This window comes from Aureococcus anophagefferens (assembly GCF_000186865.1).
Source record: "Aureococcus anophagefferens unplaced genomic scaffold AURANscaffold_7, whole genome shotgun sequence".
NCBI lineage: Eukaryota > Pelagophyceae > Pelagomonadales > Pelagomonadaceae > Aureococcus > Aureococcus anophagefferens.
The window spans coordinates 1,569,236-1,591,465 of NW_008705567.1; the positions used below are offsets into that span (position 1 = coordinate 1,569,236).

The following is a 22,230-nucleotide window of genomic DNA, read 5'->3' on the forward strand; positions in this document are numbered from 1 at the left end:
GAAGGGTAAACATTTGAGCGGGTCGACATGGGCTCTCAAACGAGCCACGCCATGGATGACATCGCCGATAGCTCGGAGCTTGATGAACTTTTCAGGCAGGCCGCTATTCACGGAGACGTCGATGAGATGCGTGCGCTGCGGGCGCAGGGCGCGAACGTGAATTCCGACCAGCCTCCTCTATCGCATGCTGTTTCTTTCGGTCGCACAGCTGCCGTTCAGTACCTGATCGACAACGGGGCTGACGTCAACACAAGCGATGTCCATGGAGGGTTCCCGCTCCATTCAGCTGGACTTTGGGCTCACAACGAGATCATGGGCCTTTTGCTCGCAGCCGGCGCGGACGTACACGTGACGAACGACCATGGGGCAACGCCCTTGTACTATCTGACCGAATATGGGACCGGGAATCGAGCGCGATGCGCGGAGCTACTCCTATCGCACGGGGCGCGCGTCGACGATGCGTGTCTACACGGGGGTCGACGTTGGACGCCCCTGCGGAGCGCAATCTATGGCGGGAGCCGCTCCCTGGTCAAGGTCTTTCTCCGCGGCGGCGCGAGAGAGTTCGCCACCGATGTCGGCCACGCCGTCGCGCTGGCCGACGACCTTCCGATCCGCCGCCCCCACAACAAATCCGCCTTTGAAGTGGTCGACGCCATCCACGCCGCGGGCGGCTGGGCGGAGTACGTCAAAGCGCACCGCCGCGTGCTCTCGAGCCTCGTCTCCAAGCTCAGCGCCAAGAACACCACCCGGCCCATCCCCTTCGACGCCAAGAACACCACCCGGCCCATCCCCTTTGACGCCGCGAGCCACGTATCTCTCTTCTGGTGTCCTCCGGGAGGCTACTAATAGACTGCCCTTGGAAAGCGACCTCAAAGTACAGAACTCGCACTTACGGTCGCGCTCATACATCCGAGCATAGGTGTCAGCCGAAGAGCTCCGGCGCGCAGGCCTTGATCATGTCCATGCGCGTCTCGCAGTGCGAGATGTCGATCTTCTTGATGCGCGCGTATTTCTTCAGGTTGACGATGTTCATCGTCGCGACGGAGCCCGAGGGGAGCGGCTCGAGCTCGGGCTCGGGCTCCGGCGCCGCCGGGGCCGCGCTCACGGTCATCAGCGCCGCGGGGTCCTCGACGTCCTCGTCCTCCGAGTCCATGGACACGACGAAGTCGCCGTCCTTCCGCGGCGTCTTGTCGATCTCCATCTCCTCCTCGGGCGGCTCGCCGTCGCCCGCGGGCGCCGCGGCCTCCGGCGCGGACGCGGCCTCCTCGGCGGCGGCGTGCGCGCGCGCTCGCTCGAGCAGGCTCTTGCCGGGGAGCTCCTCGACCGCGGCGGGCTCGGGCTCCGGCTCCGGCTCGGGCTCGGGAGCCGCGGCGACGGGCTCGGGGGCCGCGGCGACGGGCTCGGGGGCCGCGGCGACGGGCTCGGGCTCCTCCTCGTCGGATACCGGCTCCTCGACCTTCGAGAACATCTTCGACGCGGACGTGCGCTTCGCGGCGGCGACGGGCTCCTCGGCGGCGACGGGCTCGGGCTCGGGCTCGGGCTCGGGCTCCGACTCGGGCTCCAGGGTCAGCGCCGGCGCGGGCGCGGGCGCGGGCGCGGGCGCCGGCGCCGGCCTGGCCGGCGTCGCCGCCTTGCGCGCGAGCGTGAGGCGGATCGGCCGCAGCGCGTGCATCTTGAAGGCGTACTTGACGCTCTCCTCGCTCTCCCGCACGGCGATGGCCCCCGCGCAGGTCAGTCGATCGCCCGCCTTGATGCCCTTCTGCTCGGCTTCGCTCCCGGGCTGCACGCCCTTGATGGCCCCGTCGGGCGTGAACGCGAGCCCGAGCTTCTCGCCCGTCATGTCCACGCACAGGTACTCGATGCCTTCCGCCGGATCGCACGGCCGGCACACCGTGAGTCGCACGGGCCGGCCGGGCTGCGATAAAATCGTTTTGGTCACGCCCGCTTTCGTCGGGGGCGTCGGCTCCGCGTTGACGCAGGAGATGCGGTCGCCGACGACGATGCCCTCGGCCTCGGCCTCGCCGCCGGGCTCGACGCTGTTGATCTTCCCGTCGTCCGCGAACGACAGGCCTAGCCGGGGGCCCTTGAAGTTGATCGGGTAGAAGTAGAGCCCGTTCGACGTGTCGTGGGGCCGCGTCATCGTCAGGCAGATCGGCCGGTCCGCGTGCGACGAGATCGCCTCGAGCACCGCCGCTTTCGAAGCGCCCACGGGGTCCGGCCCGACGCAGGTGAAGCGGTCGCCGACGTGGATGCCCTTGGCCATGGCCTCGCCCCCCGGCATGACGCTGTCGACGCGGCCGTCGGGCCCGAAGGAGATGCCGAGCTTCGGGCCGTCGAACTCGACCTCGACGTAGTCCAGGGCCTGCGGGTCGAACGGCCGCTGGACCGACAGGTGCATGGGCCGCTTCGTGTGGGCCTTGATCGCCGCGATGACGCTCTCCTTGTCCGTGACGCCGACGGATCCGACGAGCACGACGCGGTCGCCCGGGCGCATGCCCTTGGCCTCCGTCTCGCCGCCGGGCATGACCGACGCCACGGCGCCGTCGTCGCGGAAGGCGAGGCCCAGCTTGTCGCCGTCGACCTCGACGTGGACCGTGGAGACGAGGTTCCGCTTCACCGCGGCCGACGGCCGCCGCGCGGCGGACACGAGGGATCGCTTGTCCACGGAGATGGCCGACGGCCGCCGCCGCGACGCGCCGGAGACGGCCTTGGGTGGAGGAGCGAAGGCCACGCGGTTCCCCTCCCGCTTCGCGGACGTCGGCGCTTCGACCCGCTCGTTTCGCGCCGCAGCCGGCTGGAGACTGGCCCGCGGGAGCGTGCGCGGCGCGAAGAGCGACTTCCGCGCGAGCGTGAGGCGGATCGGCCGCAGCGCGTGCATTTTCATGGCGTACTTGACGCTCTCCTCGCTCTCCCGCACGGCGATGGCGCCCGCGCAGGTCAGTCGATCGCCCGCCTTGATGCCCTTCTGCGCGGCTTCGCTTCCGGGCTGCACGCCGCGGATCTCTCCGTTGGGCGTGAACGCGAGCCCGAGCTTGTCGCCCGTCATGTCCACGCACAGGTACTCGATGCCGTCGGCCGGATCGCACGGCCGGCACACCGTGAGCCGCACGGGCCGGTCCGGCTGCGATAGAATCGTCTTGGTCACGCCATCCTTGCTCGGGGGCGTCGGCTCCGCGTTGACGCAGGAGATGCGGTCCCCGACGACGATGCCCTCGGCCTCGGCCTCGCCGCCGGGCTCGACGCTGTTGATCTTCCCGTCGTCCGCGAACGACAGGCCTAGCCGGGGGCCCTTGAAGTTGATCGGGTAGAAGTAGAGCCCGTTCGACGTGTCGTGGGGCCGCGTCATCGTCAGGCAGATCGGCCGGTCCGCGTGCGACGAGATCGCCTCGAGTACGGCGTCCTTGGACGCCCCGACGGGGTCCGGCCCGACGCAGGTGAAGCGGTCGCCGACGTGGATGCCCTTGGCCATGGCCTCGCCGCCGGGCATGACGCTGTCGACGCGGCCGTCGGGCCCGAAGGAGATGCCGAGCTTCGGGCCGTCGAACTCGACCTCGACGTAGTCCAGGGCCTGCGGGTCGAACGGCCGCTGGACCGACAGGTGCATGGGCCGCTTCGTGTGGGCCTTGATCGCGCCGATGACGCTCTCCTTGTCCGTGACGCTCGTGGACCCGACGAGCACGACGCGGTCGCCCGGGCGCATGCCCTTGGCCTCCGTCTCGCCGCCGGGCATGACGCTGTCGACGCGGCCGTCGGGGAGAAACGACAGGCCGAGCCGCGCGCCGTCGACCTCGACGTGGACCGTGGAGATCAGGTTCCGCTTCACGGCGGCCGACGGCCGCCGCGCGGCGGACACGAGGGACCGCTTGTCGGGGGAGATGGCCGACGGCCGCCGCCGCGACGCGGCCCGCGTCGCGGCCCCCAGCGAGGCCATCTCGACGCCGGCGCCGAGGTCGCGGTTCGCCGCCGCGGCGCGTTTCGGCTCGCGGCCGTCGGCGCGCGACGTGTAGCCGCCGGCCTTGCGCGGCGCGTCGTGCGTCGGCAGGCGCTCGTCCCGGGGCGGCGGGCCGAAGACGAACTCGGAGACGGCGGCGCGGAGGCCCTTGGGCGGGATGATGCCGAAGGCGAGGTCCGCGTCGTGTTCGGGGTCCTCGGCGTCGGCCGCCTTGATGTCGCCGCGCTTGATCCAGTAGCGCGCCATGCCCAGCTCGTAGACGACGCAGACGAAGGAGAGCATGGCCACCAGAATCAGCAAATTGACGCCGTCGACGGCGGCCTGGTAGGCCGCCTTGTCCGCGTTGCCGTCCTTCACCGCGATCTCGTAGGGGAGGACGCACTCGTCGCTGTAGGCCGGCGCGCGGCCCGCGTCGTGGCAGGCGCCCGCGGCGTCGACGGCGGCGTACTCGCCGCGGGGGACGCGGTCCGGGCACTCGAGGAGGTGCTGGTGCGCCTTGCGGTACGCGGCCGCGCACCCGCTCGAGCAGCTCGCGAGGTAGTCGCCGCAGCGCGCGTCGACGTCCGCGAGCTCGCGGGCGAAGGCCGCGTCGCCGCCGGAGCCGCACTGGATGGGCTTCTCCTCGTCGTGGCAGTGGCAGTCGTGGTCGTCGTGGCGGTGGCACCCGGGCTTCCGCGGCGCGACGACGACCTTGAGCGTCGCGCCCCGGTCGCAGCCCCGCGCGCTCGCGAGGTAGTAGGACCCCGCCTCGTCGAAGGTGTGCGCGAAGCCCTGCTGGACGTCCGCGCGGCTCGCGAGCTCCGCGCTCGGCGAGAAGTCGCAGTGCTCGAGGCTCGGCGCGGACGGGAGCTCGACGAGGTCCTGGTCGCCGGCGAACGACACCGCGTCGCCGACGTAGACGTTGAGCTGGGTCACGGGGTCGCCCTGGAACGACGGGCTCTCGCGCCAGGACACGTCGTAGGCGCACACCCCGAGGCTGTCGCGCGCCACGCAGAAACCGACGACGCAGTCCAGAGCGCAGGACGCGTCCTCCTCGAGGCCCCGCGCGCCGCCGCGCAGCGACGGCCGATGTCCGGCGGCCGCGGCGGCGGCGACCCAGGCCGGAGCCCAGATCACCCGGCGCCGCATCGCCCCCGGCACCACGCGTACTCTTCGACGGCGTGACAAAACCGGGGCTGCCCTGCCCTCTCGATAGGCCGCGGAGTTGGCTTCTGCAAGTCGGGCGCTCCATGCCCGCACGTATCCGACGTGATCTTGCCCCACCTGGTGGCCGACAGCCGTCTGAGAGAAGAGAAAACAAGCTTGCTCCGTTGAAGGGCAACTAGCTGATTTTCACGTGGAGAATCTTCCTCGGAAAACCAGATCGGCGCGCCGGCGCCTCGCCCCGAAGCCGGGCCCCCGTGGACGACCCGGTCGCGCACTCCACTGGGCGGTTTCGAACAAGCGAGGTTTATGAAGGGCGGCCCGTATGGGGCGTGGGCCGCGCGCGGAGGCGCCCCGCGCTTGAAGCGGGGGCGCCGGCCGGGCGATTGTTTTTTGTTTTTTTCGGACGAAGAAGGTGGGGACACTCACAGACGGATTCTCTCGGGCGGGCGGCGCGCCGGCATAGCGGCCGTCCCGGCCGCTAGCCGGCGGCGTCCGCGGCGACGAGCTCGGCGGCGTCGTCGTCGCCGTCTCGTCGGAGGTGGAGGACGATGCCGAGGCGGCGGAGCGTCGACACGGCGGAGCGCTGGACGTCCGCGTCCTTGTGGTGCCTCGCGGCGCGCTGGAGGGGGAGCGAGACGCCGGCGGCGAGGAGGTGGGGCACGTTGCCGTCGTCGAGGCTCAGGTTGTGGAGCACGAGGCAGCCGCAGCGGACGAGCTTCTCGCTGTCCGGGAACGCGGCCATCGCGCCGAGGACGTAGCGCACGACGCGCTTGTTCGCGGCCTTGAGGTCGAGGTCGTCCTCGTAGAGCGCGCCCGCCTCGGGGATGACGAGGTTGATGAGCGCGAAGAGCGCGCGGAACTGGACCTCGAGGACGCGCGGGTGGCTCTCCATCGCGTCGAGCACGCGGTCCAGGCCCCGGAGCTTCAGCAGCTCCAGCTTCTGCTGGTGGTTCAGGGCCAGGTTCACGAGGCTCCAGCAGCCCATGGCCTGCACCGAGTCCACGGAGCCGTGCGCGCGCATCGACGCGAGCACCGCCGCGATGCCGCCGCGCTTCCCGAGGAACGCGTCCAGGCCCTGGCTCGCCATGCCCCGGTGGAAGACCATGCCCTCGGCGCCGCCGATGGGCCGCGCGAGGAAGACGACGCAGTGGAGCGCGACGACCTGGAGCTCCGCCGCGGGCAGGAACGCCCAGAGCGCCGCGACGACCTGCGCCGTCACGCGCGCCTCGAGCGCGGCCTTGCGCGCGCGCTCGCAGTGGAGCCGCTCGGCCAGCGTCTCGAGGCACCGCCGCTGGACGCCGGCGACGTCCTCGTGCGCGCGCATGATGCGGCTCACGTCGTCGACGGACGCGCCGCGCGCGCGCGAGCTCGCGTCGAGCACGGACCGGTGCAGCCGGCGCAGCTCGGGCACGGACCGGCCCTCGAGCGTCGGCCGCGCGACGTGCCAGGGCGCCTCGGCGCAGAGCTGGATCCAGACCTCGCGGTTCTCGCGCACGCGGTCCCGGTGCTGCCGGCAGATTGGCGGGGAAGCGGCCGCGTGCCGCTCCGGCGCGTCGAGGAAGCCGAGCACGACGATGACCATGTCCGGCGTGAGCTCGATGTAGGCGTCGGGCGACCGGTGGCGCAGCAGCCGCCGGCTCCCGAACGCCGCCGGCGCGGCCGCGGCGTCGTCGCGGCGAAGGGGCATCTGCTCCGCAGAACCGGCGTCCGCGGTGGGCTCCCAGTCCATGCCGTCGCTGTCCTCGCCGCTCCCGGCGAAGTTGCGCAACACGCGGCCCAGGGGCGAGCCCTGCGCCTTCTTGCCGCGCCGGCGGCCGGGCATCTTCATGAGCTGGGGGCTACACGAACTCGACGAGACCGTCGCGCCCATGACGGACGTCGACGATCCCGCGGTGCACTGGAGCAGCAACGTAACGCTTGCGGTGTGTGTCGGAGCTTCTGCGAGGCAATTGCGGGTGCAATGGGTGGCCGTGGTGGTGTGAACGGGCGAGCAGAGTGGCGGAAGTGTCTCCGGCTGCTGCTTTTATCTCGAAGCCCGACGGCTGTTCGAGCGGGGATGCTTCCTCGCCACCGGGGGTCGCCTTTGTGTGCAACACAAACCTCCCACCGCCCTCTCGCGCTCGATCGATGGGCAGCCCCCCGCGCCACCCATAGAAACACACGATGGCGTCCACGTACGAGGTGACGGTCGTGCGGGCGCGCATGCCCAAAAGCCGCGCCGTGCTCGCGAGCATCTACGTCGACGGCGACGTCATCGGCCGCACGAGCCGGCGCCGCCGGGTGCGGGAGCCCGTCTGGGACCGCACCTTCGGTTTGGAGGTCGCCGAGGACAAGTCCCTCCAAACCAAGGTCGTCTTCCAGGAGCAGGTCAACAACGCCGCGTCCATCGTCGGCACGGTGGAGCTCGACGGCCGCGAGCTCTGCGCGAAGACGGGCGAGTGGCGCGGCTGGATCAAGGAACGGAAGACCATCAGCCTCATCTCCCACCGCTTCGCGGCGCTGATCGAGCTGCGCCTCGCCAAGCCCGGCGAGGGCCCGTCCCCCCGCGCCCAGATCTGCGCCGTCGAGGACGACGACGGCTGCGGCAACGACCAGATCATCGTCGACGTCACGCGGGCGCGGTCGCTCGCGAAGGAGTCGAAATTCGCGCAGACGGCGACGTACTGCGAGGTCCACTACGGCGGCGCGCTCATCGGCGTGACGCGCGTCGTCAAGGGCAGCCTGTCGCCGGAGTGGAACGGCAACTTCCACTACGCGCTGTCCTACGGCGGCCGGCCCTGCTCGCTGAAGAACAAGAACAAGAAGCTCGTCGTCCGCGTCATGAACCGCCACAAGACGGCCGAGGACGCCTTCCTCGGCGAGGTGAGCATCCCCAAGGTGAACCAGCTCGGCAAGGACGACGGCGCGGTCCGGCGTCCTCGCGACCGTCCCCCGTTCTCGCGGACGACGGCGCGGGGGGGTTTCGCCGCGCGCCGCTTCGCCGCCGCGCGCCGCTTCGCCGCCATGGGTTCATCCGCCGCGCGCCGCTCCGCCGCCACGGGTTCTCCGCCGCGCGCCGCTCCGCCGACCCCCATATCTTAGGCACGCCGAACTGCATCGAGAAGCAGTGGTACCGCCTCACGGCCGGCGGCGAGGAGCGCGCGGTCGTCTCGGGCGACGTCCAGGTCGCCGTGCGCTTCGACGCCGCCTTCGAGAACGACGAGCAGGCGCGGCCGCCCGGCGTCGGAAATCCCCGCCGGCTCGCCGCGAGGCGGCAATCCCCGTAGGCGTTCTTCGAGCACTACGCGGACCCGGACCTGCGCGCGCTCAAGCTCCTCGGCGACCTCTGGGACGAGCTCGACGAGGAGAACGACGGCACGCTCTCCGAGGAGCAGTTCGTCGCGCTCTACCAGCGCCTCGCGTCCGAGAACTTTGGCGAGGACGACGGCCGCGCCAAGGCCTTCTCCGACGCCGACGAGTCCCAGAAGATGCGGTCCAAGGCGACGTCCCACGTCGAGCAGGCCCAGCTGCCCGCGCCGGACTGGAAGGAGGTCGCCGACGGCACCGTGCTCACCTTCGCGGACGCGCGCCGCGTCCTCGACAAGGCGCGGGGCCTCCGGTCGAAGCGCGAGCACAGCTTCCGCGTCACGGGCGTGACGCTCCACCGGGGCCTGAACCTCGTCGCCAAGGACGGCGGCGGGCTGTTCTCGCTGACGCCGGGGTCTTCCGACCCCTACGTGAAGGTCTTCCTCGGCGGCGCGCTCCTCTCCACGACGGACATCGTCTACAAGACGCTCGACCCGACCTTCGAGCTCAAGATCGACTGCGACGTGCTCGTCACGGACCTCGAGGGCACGTCCTCGACGCGCGACGACGACGACGACGACGACGACGGCGTCTTCGCGTTCAAGATCTTCGACCGCGACCGGCCCGTCCGCCGGCGCGGTTCGAACTTCGACGCGAAACCGAGAGGACTTTGACGCGAATCGAGAGGAGACGCGCTCGTCCCGCTCTTCGGCAGGAGCCGCTCTTCGGCCCAGCACGTCGCCGCCGCGCTCGTCGCGCTCGTCCGAAACTGAAGATTCCCCCTCAGATTCCCTCCCAGGTGGTCGCGCGACGACGGCATGGGCCTCGTGTCCATCGACATCGGCGCGACGCTGCACCGCGCGTTCCTGAAAGCGCAGCGGGAGCGCAAGTACCACGTCGCCGTGGCCAACGACCGGCGCAGCGCGACGCACCGCGCGTTCTACGACGTCCTGCCGTCCAAGGGCTGCCACCACGCCACGGGCCAGCTCGAGGTGTCCCTGGACTACGCCGTCCTGGGCAAGGACGGCGACGAGGCCGAGCCGGGCACGCCGGCGAAGGCGTCGGCGGCGAGCAACAAGGAGAAGCGCGAGTCGCTCGCGCGCACGGACAAGCACTGGGCGTTCTGCCGGGGCCCCTGCGACGTCGTCTTCAACGCCGAGCACCCGGCGGAGACGACGGACCCCTTCACGTCGTTCCCGCTGACGCGGAACGTCCTCTTCGGCGAGGCCGTGGCGCCGCCGTCGTCGCGGGGCCGCCGCTGGCTCGCGCTGGGCCCCCGCGTCGCGAGCCGCGACATCTACCTGCGCTTCTGCCTGCGCATGTGGCACGGCGAGGCCGACTCGACGGCGGCGCCCCACGAGCCCACGGAGAGCGTGTCCATCCACTGGGCCGAGTGCACGGTCGACGCGGACCGCGGCGGCGCGGACCTCGTCCTGTCGCTCGTGACGGAGCGCTACGGCACCGTGGAGCTCCACTTCGACAACGCGCGCGAGTGCCGCGAGTGGTGGACGAAGATCGTCAACGTGCGGGACCGGACGCTCCGCCTCGGCCTCGACACGGACCCGCGGTGCTGGACGGGCGTGTCCCGGCGCGACCGGCCGTCCCTCGCGCGTCTTACGAGCTTCCGCGTGGACCCGGGCCTGGCGCCCCCGGCGGCGTCCGACGGGCGGCGCGCGGGCGTGCTGGCCGAGATCGCGGACCGCGTCGCGAACCGCGTCACGGGAGCGCCCCGGACGGCGCGGCCCGCGCAGCAGCACGTGGAGCTGGGCCCCCGCGTCTTCGCCTACAAGTCGGGCTACAACCACAACGTCTCCGTCGTCGCGCGCACGGACTTCGCCGTGCAGGTGCCCCAGCGCCGCGGCGCGACGGTCCGCGCGTCGCTCTGGGTCCCGCAGCGCGCAGGCGAGACGGAGGGCGTCCGCGAGCACCTGAGCGTCGTCCTCTACTGCGGCTCGAACCAGCGGTCCGGGCGGCTCGACTGCGTCGCGTCGCACGCGCTGACCGTGTGCCTGGAGTTAGGGGTGGCGTGCTGCGCGATGGACTTCCTGGGCACGGGCGCGTCCGACGACGCCTACAGCGGCCTGGGCGCGCTGGAGCGCCACGACGTCGCCGTCGTGGCCCAGTACCTGCGGGCGTCGCGGCGGCCGAAGAAGTTGCTATTTTGGGGGGGGCACTGCACGGGCGCGGTCGCGGCTTTGCTCTGCTCGGCGATGAACGACCCGTTGGCCTGCGCGGTCGTCGCCGACGGGCCCTACGCGACGCTCGGGGCCTACGTGGGCGACCTCCTGGACGCGTCGGTGTCCAAGGCGGCGGACGTCGACTGGGCGCGGCAGCGCGTCGACGGCGCGCTGCTCCGGCGCTGCGGCCTCGTCGCGGACGACGTCGACGTGCTCAAGGCCGTGTCCACGAAGCTCTTCCGCGACACGACGGAGGTGTTGATCATCGGCGACGAGGACGACGACGTGCTCGGCGCCGAGCCGGCCATCGCCATCGCCGACGGCGTCCGCGGCCGCGAGCGGCGGTCCGGCGACGACGACGACGACCTGCTGCTGGTCCGCGGCCGGTCGAAGAAGATGAAGGACACGCACCAGCACGCGCCCCGGGCCCTCGCGGAGATCGCGGGCTTCATCGCCACGCGCCTCGGCGCCGTCTTCATCGGCGCGCGCCTCTTCACGCACGACCCGCCGCGCGGCATCAAGCCGACGCTCACGAACGGCACGCCGCCCTGGGAGACGCACGACATCGACGCGAACAACATCGACGCCGTCGAGGCGGCGAAGCACGCCGCCCACGGCGCCGCGGCGAAGATCCAGGCCAAGCGCCGCAGCGTGCTGAACCGCAAGGAGAAGCGGTCCTCGACGGCCGCGAAGCAGCGGTCCTCGACGGCCGCGAAGCAGCGGTCCTCGACCGCGGACAAGGGCGTGCCCAAGGAGAAGCGCGTCTCCGCGGCCTGGAAGAAGGAGGTCCCCAAGGTCGGCACCGCGAGCTGAGTCTCCCATTCCCTCCTAAATTCACGCGCGACTTGCAGTGCATCTTGCAGTACTAGCTGATCGAGGCAGCTTGTCCCACAACTTGCAGTACAACTTGCAGTCGAGGCAGCCTCGCGCATGATGCTCGAGTGATGTGAGATGCGAATTTTGCTGCTCCTGCTGGCAGCCGCGCGCGCCGCAGACGTGCTCGTGAGCACGGCGCTCTTCGAGCAGCTGGACTACATGGAGAAGACGCTGGCGAACCTCGTCGGCTTCACGGAGCCGCGCACGCCCATCGTCGTACACGTCGGCGCCAAGGTTGCCCAGAAGCACTACGAATCGCTCGTGCGGCGCCACGCCAGCGACCGCGTGCATTTCAACCCGCGGCGCATCTGGACGCACCACGCGACGGGCACGATCCTGGAGGCCCACGTGTCCAACGCCGAGCGCGCGCGGGAAATCGAGCTTCCGTTCGACTACGTCGTCTTCAGCGCGTCCAAGGCGCGGCTCTTCGTGCGCGGGCTGGAAGCCTACGTCGTCGCCAATCAAATGACGCGCCTCAAGGACATTGCGGGCGGCCTGCACTGCGAGACGGACGCGGCGACGCGCCGCGCGTTCCTGTGGGACGCCGAGCATCGGGTCCGCGCGAAGGACCCGCACGGCTGGTACTTCGACGCGCTCCGCGCGAGCGCCGGCGACTGCCGGCCGGCCTTCTCGAACCACGAGGGCTTCTTCCTGCCCGCGCCGCTCCTCCTGCGCTTCGCGGACTGGGCGCGGGCGACGACGGCGACGATCCGCGGCAACGCGTCGTCCGTGCTCGACCACGCGGCGTCCGTCGTCGGCGCTTTGGGCGGTAACGGCGTCGAGGAGTTGTACCTGCAGAGTTATATCGCCACGCGCGAGCGGGACGCGCTGAATCGCACGGGCGCGGCGCTCTGCGAGCACTGGCCGCCGCGCCAGCGGCGCGTCGGCGTCTTCGACGCGCTCTCCTACCGCCTCGGCCGGAACATGTCGCGCCTCCTGGCGCCCTTGGAGATCAAGCGCTGGGCCGGCGACGACCGCGAGGACCGGGTGCTGGAGTGCTGGGCGCGCGAGGACCGCGGCGGCGCTCCGGACGACTCGGCGCGCGCGGCGCGGAGCACGCTCCGGTGCCTGCGGGCGGCGCACCTCGGCCACATGCTCCCGAAGAAGAACATGACCGGGGGCATGGACCGCGGCCGGCGTGCGGCCTTCTCGGTCCTGGGCGCCGACGACCCGTTCCCGGACACGGCGCGCACGGCCGCGGCTGTGCGCCGCTACTTCGCCTTCGACGAGCGCGCCGAGACCCCCGGCTAACCGCAAAAATCTTCCTCAAAGCGGCGTTTCGAATAGCTTCTGGTGGGCGGTGCAAGGGGCAGCCCCGGGTGCGGGAGTGGCCATGAAGCGGGGCCTGAGCCGGTCGCTGAGCACGCGCGACGACTCGACGACGCCGTCGAACTTGGTGGTGGGGTCGGCCCTCCTCGAGACGGGCAGCGAGCTCGCCGCGGGCGCCGGCGCGTCGGACATGATGTTTAGCAGCGCCGAGGCGCCCGTGCGCGCGCCGCTGGGCGCGGACGACGAGCTCGACGAGGACCCGGAGCTCGGTCCGGCGCCGGCGCAGCCGGACCCGCCGCGGAGCCCGTCGGCCGCGCGAAAGTTGTGGAAGACGGACCGCCACTCGCGGTCGCCCGCGCCCGTGCAGTACCTCACGGAGCAGGACCTGATCCCCCAGTCCCCGCGCGACGAGGAGGACGCGCCGAGCTGCTGGTTCTGCGGCATCACCGCCGGCTGCTTCCGCGAGGACGCGAAGCCCGCGTCGGACGCCGACGAGTACTGGACGCTGTCGTCGCTCCTCACGACGGACACGCCCCCGACGAGGTGAACTCGGGACGTTCGAATGTGCGCGCCGGTTTCCCTTCTAAGGGGTCCCCCCCGGCCTCCTAGGGCGACGGGGGCGGCGCGCGTCGGCGGTCGTCGTCGGAGAGGAGGGAGAAGAGGACGCCGTCGTCGCGGCCCTTGTGCGTGCCCGACTCCGCGTGGAAGTCGCGGCCGCCGAAGACGAGGACGCCCAGGTCCCAGGCGCCGCGGGCGTCGCGCAGGGGCACGAGCGCGGCGACGTGGCCGCCGCGCGGCGACGGCAGCCGGTGCTCGAGCGCCGCGAGCTCCCACGTCGACGGCGCGTCCTCTCCGACGTCGCCGTCTTCTTTTTTCCGCAGCACGTAGCAGTCGTCGAGGTCCTCCTCGTGGGGCGACCCGAGGTCCTGGGGCAGCCAGGCGCGCTGGATGCCGCCGCCGCAGAGGAGGACGCGGTCCGGCCCGAGGCGCACCGCCGCGTGGCCGCCGCGCGGCGGCCACTCGACGCCGCCGACCTTGAGTTCCGCCCAGCGCACGTGCGTCTCCCCCAGGACATGCTCGGAGACGTCGAGCGTGTGCACGCGCGACGAGCTGTAGGTCAGCGAGATGCCCCGGCCCGTCTCGAGCTCCTCGGCCGAGATCGACGGCGCGAACGTGTAGCCGCCGGCGACGACGAAGGACGCGCCGCCCGGGAGCGGCGTGCAGGAGTGGCGGTAGCAGGGCGGCGGCGGCGCCCCCGCGAGCACGTAGGGCACCATCTCGGACCCGCGCTCCAGCAGCTGCACGTCGTTGTACGCGCGGAACCGCTGCTCGAGGTCCTCCGCGCCGCCGAAGAGCACGAGGACGTCGGAGGTCCCGAGCCGCGCGGCGCTGTGGCCGAAGGCGCGCCAGAGCTCGCCGCGCGCGCCGCCCGGCGACCGCGGCGCGAGGCGCTCCGCGACGCGCGTCCACGCTTGAGGCGGCTTCAGGTCGAGGCGGTGCACGTCGCCGAAGGCGCGCGCGGCGTCGCCGCCGCCGACGACGTACATGGCGTCGCCGACGAGGGTCGCGCTGTGGGCCCGCCGCGGCGCCGGCGCCTCGCCCGCGGGCTCGAGCTTCGTCCACGCGCCCGTCGCGCAGTCCAAACGCCACGCGTCGTTTCGGTACGTCGCCTCGTCGCGGCCGCCGAAGACGACGAGCCCGCCGGCGTGGGCCACGCAGGAGTGGGCGAAGCGCCGCTCGGGCGCGGACGGCGTCGCCTGGGGCCGCTCCGCGGCGAACGCGCCCGCGCGCGCGGCGCGGCGCGCGGCGCAGCTCGACCGCGGCGGCGCCGCGCGGCCCGCGGCCGGGCGCAGGGCCGGCGCGAAGAGCGCCACGCAGCGGCTCCGGTGGCAGACCCGCGCCCCGTCGGCGAAGGTCCGGTTGCAGGCGCAGAGATGCTCGAGCGCGGCCTCGTCGACGAAGTCGAGGACGCAGGCCGCGAACCAGGTCTTGTGCCAGAGGTCGTGGTGGACGGGCTCGTCGTCGTCCTTGTCCGTGAGGTCGTCGTCGATGACCATGCTCACGGGGCCCGAAATGGCGTCGAAGAGGGCCATGCTCCCGGCGCGCGGGTCGGCTTCTCGCGCTTCGGGCGCCACAGGTCGTCGGCCGAGCCCAAAGTGGACCCGGCGGTTCAACATTGACCTTGTCTGAGGAACGTGCCGGCAACGCGCGCGCGCGGACGGGCCTCTGTGATCGGTCGCGCTCGGTGCGCAGGGCGCGCTCGCCGGCAGCGGCGCACTCGCTCGCAAAGCTGTCTTAATTAAAAAAAGCCACCCGCTTGAGCACGGAGGCCCTCAGACGCGCTCAATGTCCGACAGGCTGTTCAGTTTGAGAGCACATCCAGCCCGCCAAGCTGGGCATAATGAATAGCCGGAATACGACCCTCCGGCAAACCACGAAGATAAGCAGCCAGCTGCGCCTCTGACTGCACCACCCAATTATGGCTGCAGAACTCAGGCTCGTGCCTCCGAGTCTTATACCGACGAGAAGCTCCGCGTCTGCATCGGCGCCAGCGTCTGCGAGGTCGTCCTCGACTCCTTCGCGGTGCTCACGGCGAGCGGCAAGAAGGACGACACGGCGAACGGCAAGATCATGCGGCTGACGAATGAAGTGGAGCTGGACATCCAGGGGGCCGCGCTGTTCCGGCGCGTGACGTCGTCCCATCAGAGCATGACGACGCGTGAACTTCACCCGCGGATCCGGGACGAGCGCGACGCCAGCGTCCGGGCGATCGCGCGCGCCGCCGCACGCGCAGAGAGCTCAGCCGACTAGGCCTCCGACTCGTCGGAGGGGCCCCTAGGCAACGCGCGGTCCCGGGGACGCCGCCGGGACGCCGGGACGCGGGATCCGGGACGCGGCGGGACGCGAGCCCGACGCGCCCGGACCGGCCCGGGACGCGCCCGGGACGCGGGACGCGGCCGGGACGCGGCCCGGACGCCGGCCGCCGGACGCGCGGGACGCGACTTCCGGGAGGCGGCCGAGACGCTGCGGAACGCGGCCGAGACCGGCGGCGGACGGAGCAAAGGACGCCGGGACCGCGCGTTGCCTAGGGGCCCCTCGTCGGATCCGGAGGCTCGTCGGAGTCGAGGCGCCCGACCCCCGGCGACGATCATCTTCCGCCGACGAGCCGTAGCATGGCCGCCACCTTTGCGGCCGCCGTCCGCGGCGCCGCCCGCAGCGCCCGCAGCGCGCGCGCTGCGTCATTCGCCGCCGCGCAACGAGCCGCGTCCACCCACAGCCGCGGCTGGTACGAGAAGTACCGGCGCGAGGGCCCCGAGGGCTTCCGCGTGGGCACGGCCCCGGCGCCCTTCGACTTCGACGCCGCGCCCGCCGAGGTCGCCGCGGCGCGGTCGCGGTGCTTCTTCGACGTCGCCGTCGACGGCGAAGCCGCCGGCCGCATCGAGCTCGAGCTCCTCGACGAGCTGTTGCCGGAGACGTGCGAGAACTTTCGGCTCCTCTGCGGCGACGGCGCGCCGTCGGGCTTCGGCTACGCGGGCGCGAACCTCGCGCGGCGCGTCGTCAAGGGCGTGGGCCTCCTCGGCGGCGTCGTCGACGCGCCCGGCGGGTCCCACAGCGCCTTCGCGGGGCGCCGCGTCTTCGCGGACGAGGGCTTCTTCGTTCCGCACGCGGAGCCGGGCCTGCTGTCGATGGCCAACGCGGGCGTCGACACGAACGGCTCCCAGTTCTACCTCACGACGGCCGCCGCGCCCCACATGGACGGCCGCTGCGTCGCCTTCGGCCGCGTCGCCGCGGGCCTCGACGTCGTCCAGACGCTCGCGGACACGCTCTACACGCAGCGCGGCGTGCCCGTGGAGCACGTGGAAATCGCCGCCTGCGGGACGCTCTAGCTCGGTTTTAACTTACTTCTCGAAGGGCACGCCGTTGATGGCCGCGACGCCGCCCGGCCGCTCCTTGTAGGCGTCGCCGGGGAGCGCGAACTGGGGCACGACGTAGGGCAGGTTCACGAGGAGGTCCTGGACGGCGATGGGGTCCACGGCGACGTTCGGCGTCCGCGCGAGGCGCCGGAACTCGGCCACGAAGGCGAGGCAGAGCGCCGCGCGCGCGACCGGTTCTTTGACGGGGTCGAAGCGCGCCTTCAGGTCCGCGCGCGCCTTCGCGTCGCGGCCCTTGGCCGCGAGCATGGGCCCCACGAGCCCGTTGGCCGCGTCCTCGGACGCGTAGGCCACGCGGCCGTGGCGCAGGTCCTTGGCCGCGCACGCCGCGTCCAACGCGACGCGCACCTTCTCGACGCGGTGCAGTTGGGGGAAATCGCCGTTCGTCGCCAGCGTCACGGGCAGCGTCGCGCCCGCGGCGACGCGCACGGGCGTCGGGAGCACGTAGACGGGCCGCCCCCAGTGCCAGCCGTCGCAGGTCCGCGAGTCGTACGTCTCCGCGTCGTCCATGTCCAGATCGAAGTGGAGCGCGATCGCGGTCACGACCGCGTCGCGCTGCGCCGTGAAGACGAGCTCGCAGACCCCCGGCCGCGCGTCCTCGGGCCAGCGGAAGTCGAAGTCGAAGGCCGGCTGCGGCGGCGCGACGTCGACGACGTCCTCGTCGAGGAGCACGGACGAGTAGACGTCGTCGGCCGCGCCCATGGCCCGGTGCAGGCAGACGAGGGACCCGTAGTCGACGCCGCCGGCGCCCTTGCGCGCGGGCCACTCGACGGGCGTCGCGTGGATCGCGCCGCGCGCGGGGACGACGTCCGCGTCGTCGGTCAGCAGCCGCTCCGTCGCGTCGACGAACGTCGACACGCAGCCCTCCTCCAACAACGCCTGGCCGAAGATCTCCGACACGAGCACGTCGGCGCGCCGCGGCAGCGCCGACCGGCCGTGCGCGGGCCCCGCGTCGTCGTCGTCGGACGACGCGTCGTCGTCGTCGCGGACGTCGTACTCGTCGTCCTCGACGTAGAGCGCCGACGAGTGGCGGCTCACGACGCGCACGCCGTCGACCTCGACGTCCAGCGCGCCGTCGTCGTCGGCCGGGGACCGCGGCGCCACGCGCGCCTCCTCGCCGCCGAGGTTGTCCAGCACGCACGACACCGCCGCCGCCGCGACGGACGGCTGCGCCTCGACGGCGACGCAGGACGCCGCGCCCGCGCGCTTCGCCGCGAGCGACAGCAACCCGCTGCCGGCGCCGATGTCGAGCACGTGAACCTCCTCGTCGGCCTCGCCGCGGCGCCGCTTCGCCGCGCGCGCGACCGCGCGCTCGATGGCCCTGGCGAAGCACGCGTTCCGCGGCTCGTCCGCGAGCATGGGCCAGTGCCAGCGGGGCACGTCGAGGCGGTCGTTGTTCGCCGGGTTAATGTTCGTGAAGGCCTCCTCGCCGTCGAGGGCCAGGGACCGCACCTCGAGGCCGTCGAGGAACCCGTCGCACGCGACCTCGAGCGACGCTTTTTCGCCCGCGTCGACGGCGACGCGCCCGCCCGGCAGGGGGATGACCGTGTAGCGCCAGGGCCGCTCGCCGGCCTTGCGGTCGCCCCGGTCGTCGCGGACCATGGGCGGCGGCTTCGTCTCGAGGACGACGCCGTCGCCGTAATCGAGCCGCAGCCAGCACGCCGCGCACGCGACGCCGCCAAGCACCGTCGTCGTCGCCTCGGCGACGGTCACCGTGCGCCCCCCGGCGTCCTCGGCGGCGGCGATCGTCGCGGCCGCGGACCAGGTCCGCAGCGCGAAGGGCCGCGACGCCTCGCGCCAGCACGCCTCCGTCGCGCGGAGCGACTCGCGCGGCAGGTCGCAGCGCAGGCGCCGGTCGAAGGCGCTGCAGTCGAACCCCGCGCAGGCGTCCGAGTCCCGCGCCGCGAGCACGCCGACGACCTGGACGGTCCTCGGCGCCACGGGCGTCGCCGCGTTCGCGAGGCCCGCGCGCGCGAGCGCGGCGAGCCGCCGCAGGGCCTCGGGCTCGGAGGTCCACCTCGTGGCCGCCGCCCGCGTAGATTTCGACGTCGACGCCGTTCTCTTTGGCCAGCTTCGCGGCGCAGCCCGCGCCGACGGCGCCGCGCGGCCAGGCGACGACGCGCACGGCCTCGCCGGCGCCGCGCTCCGCGCCGAGGGCCACGGCGACGGCGCCCGCGCCGACGCCGCCGACGACGAGGATCGGCGCGTCGCCGTCGCGGAGCGCCGCGCCCATGGACGCGCCGACGGCGTCGAGCGCCGCGAGGCGGTCCGGGTAGCACGAGAACACGAAGGACCGCAGGGGCAGCGCCACCTCCGACGCCGCCCGGGCGACCTCGAGGGCCAGCGCCGCGTCCGCGGCGCCGAGGGCCGTCGCCTCCGCGGCGTCGACGACGGCGACGGCGGCCTCGCGCTCGACGGCGAGCTCCTCGAGCTCCCGCGCGAGGAACGCGTCCATGGGCGGCTCCGGGATCGCGATCTGCTCGAACGACGCGTCCATGCTGGGCGGCTCCGGCGGCGGCGATGGCTCCTCCTCCTCGGGCGCTTCCTCCGCTCGCGGCTCCGGCTCCTCCTCGGGCGCCGCCGCCGCCGCGGGCGCGTCGGTCACCGTCAAGAGCTCGCCGTCCGCGATCTGGTCGAGCAGCGGCCGCGCCAGGTCCACGGCGCTCCCATCCTCCGCGCGGCAGAGCCGGGCGCCCTCCGTGTCCAGCAGCGTCTGCTTCGCGTAGGCGGCGAGGACCTTGGCGCCGGACGTCCTCGCTTTCAGCTGGAAGATGAGCGCCGTCGAGTCGCGCTCCGAGGTCACCTTGACGGCCGGCATCGTTGGCGCGCGCGGTGTCCAAAGACCACTTGGTGGAGGGCGGCGAGAGCAGCCCTTCTCCCACACGGAAGAGGCTTTTCAATTACGGGGGCACTTGCCGTTCATCGGGGTAAAGTTACCGGAGGCGGAGTATACGTAACGGCGGCACTAGGTGTTCCCGTACGGACCGACGTCGCCGCACACGGCTCTAGCACACGGCGGCCTCGAGTTCGTCGCCAAAGTCCGCGAGGCACGATTCGGCCGTGTGGTCATCGTCGTCGTCGCCGCACGCCTCGGGGCAGGCGTAGGACGCGCGCACGCCCGCGTCGTCCTTCTTGCCGCAGCGCGCGGAGGGGCTCCTCGCGATCCAGTCACAGGAGTTCTTGGGCTTGCCGTTGGCGTACCAGCTCTCGCTGTCGCTCGTGGCGTCGCAGAGGCCGCAGGCGTAGGGGCACGCCTCGTAGCCCATGACCTTGTCGTGGCTCTTCTTCTTGCAGCGCGACGGGTCCTCGAAGAGCTTCGCGCAGCCCTTGCCGCTCCCGTAGAACCAGGACGACGAGTCGCCGCAGGCGTCGTCGTCGTAGCCGTCGTCGGTCCACGGATCGTCGGTCGGCATCGCCATCGTGGGAGAGGGCACCGGGGGATCCCACGTCGTCGGCGCGGGCACCGGATCGCCCGCGGAGCAGGACGCGACGATGTCGTCGACGGGGAAAGAGTCGTAATACGCGAACGAGCCCACCGTCATGCATATGTCGTAATCCGTGACGTAGTAGGCGCCGCGGCGCAGCGCGTAGGCGAGGTAGTAGTTGCCGCTCTGGGTCACGTAGGAGCAGTAGCCCTCGCAGCAGCTGCCGGCGACGCGCGTCCAGGGCTCCTCGCCGAAGTCGGCCCAGGTGTAGGTGTTCGAGAGGCCCGCGATCTCGGCGCAGCAGCTGCCGGCCTCGGTGCACCCTTCTTCGACCGACGACGGCGCCCAGGTCACGACGGCATTGCCGCCCGTGGCGGTGAGCGTGACGCTCGCGCCGTCGAAGTCGACGCGGACCGGGTACGACTCGCCGGGCGTGCTCGAGAGGTCGACGTAGCACGAGTCGACGAGCTGCGCGTCGTCGAAGCCGAGGTCCCAGCCGTCCACCGTCGTCGGCGTGCAGTCCACGAGCACGGTGTTGGACACGTAGCCCGTGTAGCCGTAGGTCTCGTCGACGGACGCCCACGACAGCAGCACGCCCGGCGTCGGGTACTGGCGCCGCTCGAGGAAGAAGTACGTGTCGGCGGCCTGGGCCGGGATGCGCAGCGCGAGGTAGCCCTCCGCGTCCGCGGACATGTCGTTCGGGTCGCCGCCGGAGACGTCGTCGTAGAGGTCGAGCGCGTAGGGCCCGCAGGAGTCGGCGCAGACCGTGTCGCCCCCGGCGAAGTCGTAGACGTCGACCGTGGCGGCCTTGGCCTCGTCGACCCAGTCGAAGACGAGCTTGTTGGCGGCCATGAACTGGCCCGCGAGCCCCAGGTCGACCTCGAACCAGGCCTGGCCCATCGTCGTGAAGGGGCTCCCGTACTCGACCCAGGAGCCCTCGTCGTCCTGGTACGCGACGGCGCCGCGCTCGCCGCCGGTCATGTAGCTCGCGTGGGACGCGCCAAAGTTGTGGCCGAGCTCGTGGACGAAGGCGTTGTCGTAGTTCGCGGCGTAGGCGTTGCAGATGAGGCCCGGGTAGCCGACCCACCCCGCGCCGGCCCAGCCGACGTCGCCGCACCAGGGGATCACGAGCGCGACGAAGTCGTAGTCGTCGGGGGTCACGCCCGTCGCCGCGTAGGCGCGCGTGTCGTAGGCGTCGGGGTCCTGCGTGTAGTAGCCCAGGTTGGTCAAGCTCGCGCACTCCGCGACCGTCACGTCGAGCTCGACGAAGAGCGGCGCGTCGCCGCCGTGGAAGCTCCAGTCGAGCCAGGCGCGCCCGTAGGACGCGGCCTGGAGGAAGGCGTCGCTCGCGTCCATGACGGACGTCCACCAGTCGAAGACGTCGGAGCCGTGGTCCGTCGCGACGAGGCCGAAGTCGTACTGGTCCTCGCAGCTCCCGGCCTCGCCGGAGAAGCAGATCACCATGACCAACACGTTGAGCGCGCCCGTGGCGTAGGCCGTCACGATGTCCTCGGCCGCGACCCAGGGCTGCGCGAGCTCGTCGACCATCAGGGGCTTCATGTCGCCCACGGCGAAGAACCGCTCCGACGGGCCCGGGCTCGTCGGGAGCTTCCGCGCGCGCAGGTGCCGCGCGACGGCCGCGACGTGGGCCGCGCTGTCGAAGCGGTGCTCGCCGCCGTTCGGCCCGGCGCAGGCGAACGCGCCGTCCCGCGCCTCGCACGCGATCGGGCTCTCGGCGGCGTAGAAGGCGCCGTCGAGCGCGAAGCCGGCGACGGGGGTCCGCTTCGCGGCCGGGTGGAGCCGGCGCAGGCCCGGCGCGAGGCGCAGCGGGTCGCCGCCGTCGATGCTGATGCGCCGCGTCGTGTTCGCCGTCGCGGACGGGTCCGTCCGGTCGGCGGGGCTCGCGACTTTCGTGAAGACGTCCGCGAGGCCGGCCGCGGCGGTCTCGGTCTCGCAGGCCGCGGGCAGCCGCCGCCGCGTGTGCGCGGTGAGGGACCGCGACAGGTCCATGGCCGCGGCGATCTTTTCCTCGGCGATCAGCCCTTTGAGCGCCGCCAGGCGCTGCGAGCACGCATCGATGAGTCGGTCGTCGTCGGCGGCCTCGAGGTGGCGCAGGAGCCGCGCGTGGGCCGGGTGGTGCTCGTCGGGGGGCAGCAGGCCGTGGGGCA

General features: G+C 72.3%; 6 protein-coding genes across 6 annotated transcripts; 3 read left to right on the plus strand and 3 right to left on the minus strand.

Annotated features, from left to right (window-relative positions):
- Positions 1-174: 174 nt before the first annotated feature.
- AURANDRAFT_17993 (hypothetical protein) lies at positions 175-375 on the plus strand (the record flags this gene model as incomplete). Its single annotated transcript, XM_009037903.1, has 1 exon — positions 175-375. A coding segment is annotated over one exon (201 nt), but the record flags the coding sequence as incomplete, so codon positions are not given.
- Positions 376-922: 547 nt separating this feature from the next.
- AURANDRAFT_71492 (hypothetical protein) lies at positions 923-5,080 on the minus strand (the record flags this gene model as incomplete). The annotated part of the gene is made up of 1 exon (XM_009038033.1): positions 923-5,080. One exon carries the CDS (start codon positions 5,078-5,080, stop codon positions 923-925), a length of 4,158 nt encoding a protein of 1,385 aa, XP_009036281.1.
- Positions 5,081-5,388: 308 nt separating this feature from the next.
- On the minus strand, positions 5,389-6,968 carry AURANDRAFT_71493 (expressed protein; the record flags this gene model as incomplete). The annotated part of the gene is made up of 1 exon (XM_009038032.1): positions 5,389-6,968. The coding sequence occupies one exon, from the start codon at positions 6,966-6,968 to the stop codon at positions 5,577-5,579; it is 1,392 nt and encodes a 463-aa protein (XP_009036280.1).
- Positions 6,969-7,300: 332 nt separating this feature from the next.
- AURANDRAFT_63616 (hypothetical protein) lies at positions 7,301-13,821 on the plus strand (the record flags this gene model as incomplete). Its single annotated transcript, XM_009037904.1, has 7 exons — positions 7,301-8,012; positions 8,180-8,319; positions 8,365-8,981; positions 9,183-11,355; positions 11,587-12,639; positions 12,776-13,248; positions 13,776-13,821. The coding sequence occupies 7 exons, from the start codon at positions 7,301-7,303 to the stop codon at positions 13,819-13,821; spliced, it is 5,214 nt and encodes a 1,737-aa protein (XP_009036152.1).
- A 2,276-nt stretch (positions 13,822-16,097) lies between these two features.
- On the plus strand, positions 16,098-16,589 carry AURANDRAFT_7665 (hypothetical protein; the record flags this gene model as incomplete). Its single annotated transcript, XM_009037751.1, has 1 exon — positions 16,098-16,589. A coding segment is annotated over one exon (492 nt), but the record flags the coding sequence as incomplete, so codon positions are not given.
- A 15-nt stretch (positions 16,590-16,604) lies between these two features.
- On the minus strand, positions 16,605-22,072 carry AURANDRAFT_63617 (hypothetical protein; the record flags this gene model as incomplete). The annotated part of the gene is made up of 3 exons (XM_009038031.1): positions 16,605-18,557; positions 18,655-19,440; positions 19,652-22,072. The coding sequence occupies 3 exons, from the start codon at positions 22,070-22,072 to the stop codon at positions 16,605-16,607; spliced, it is 5,160 nt and encodes a 1,719-aa protein (XP_009036279.1).
- Between the last annotated feature and the right edge of the window lie 158 nt (positions 22,073-22,230).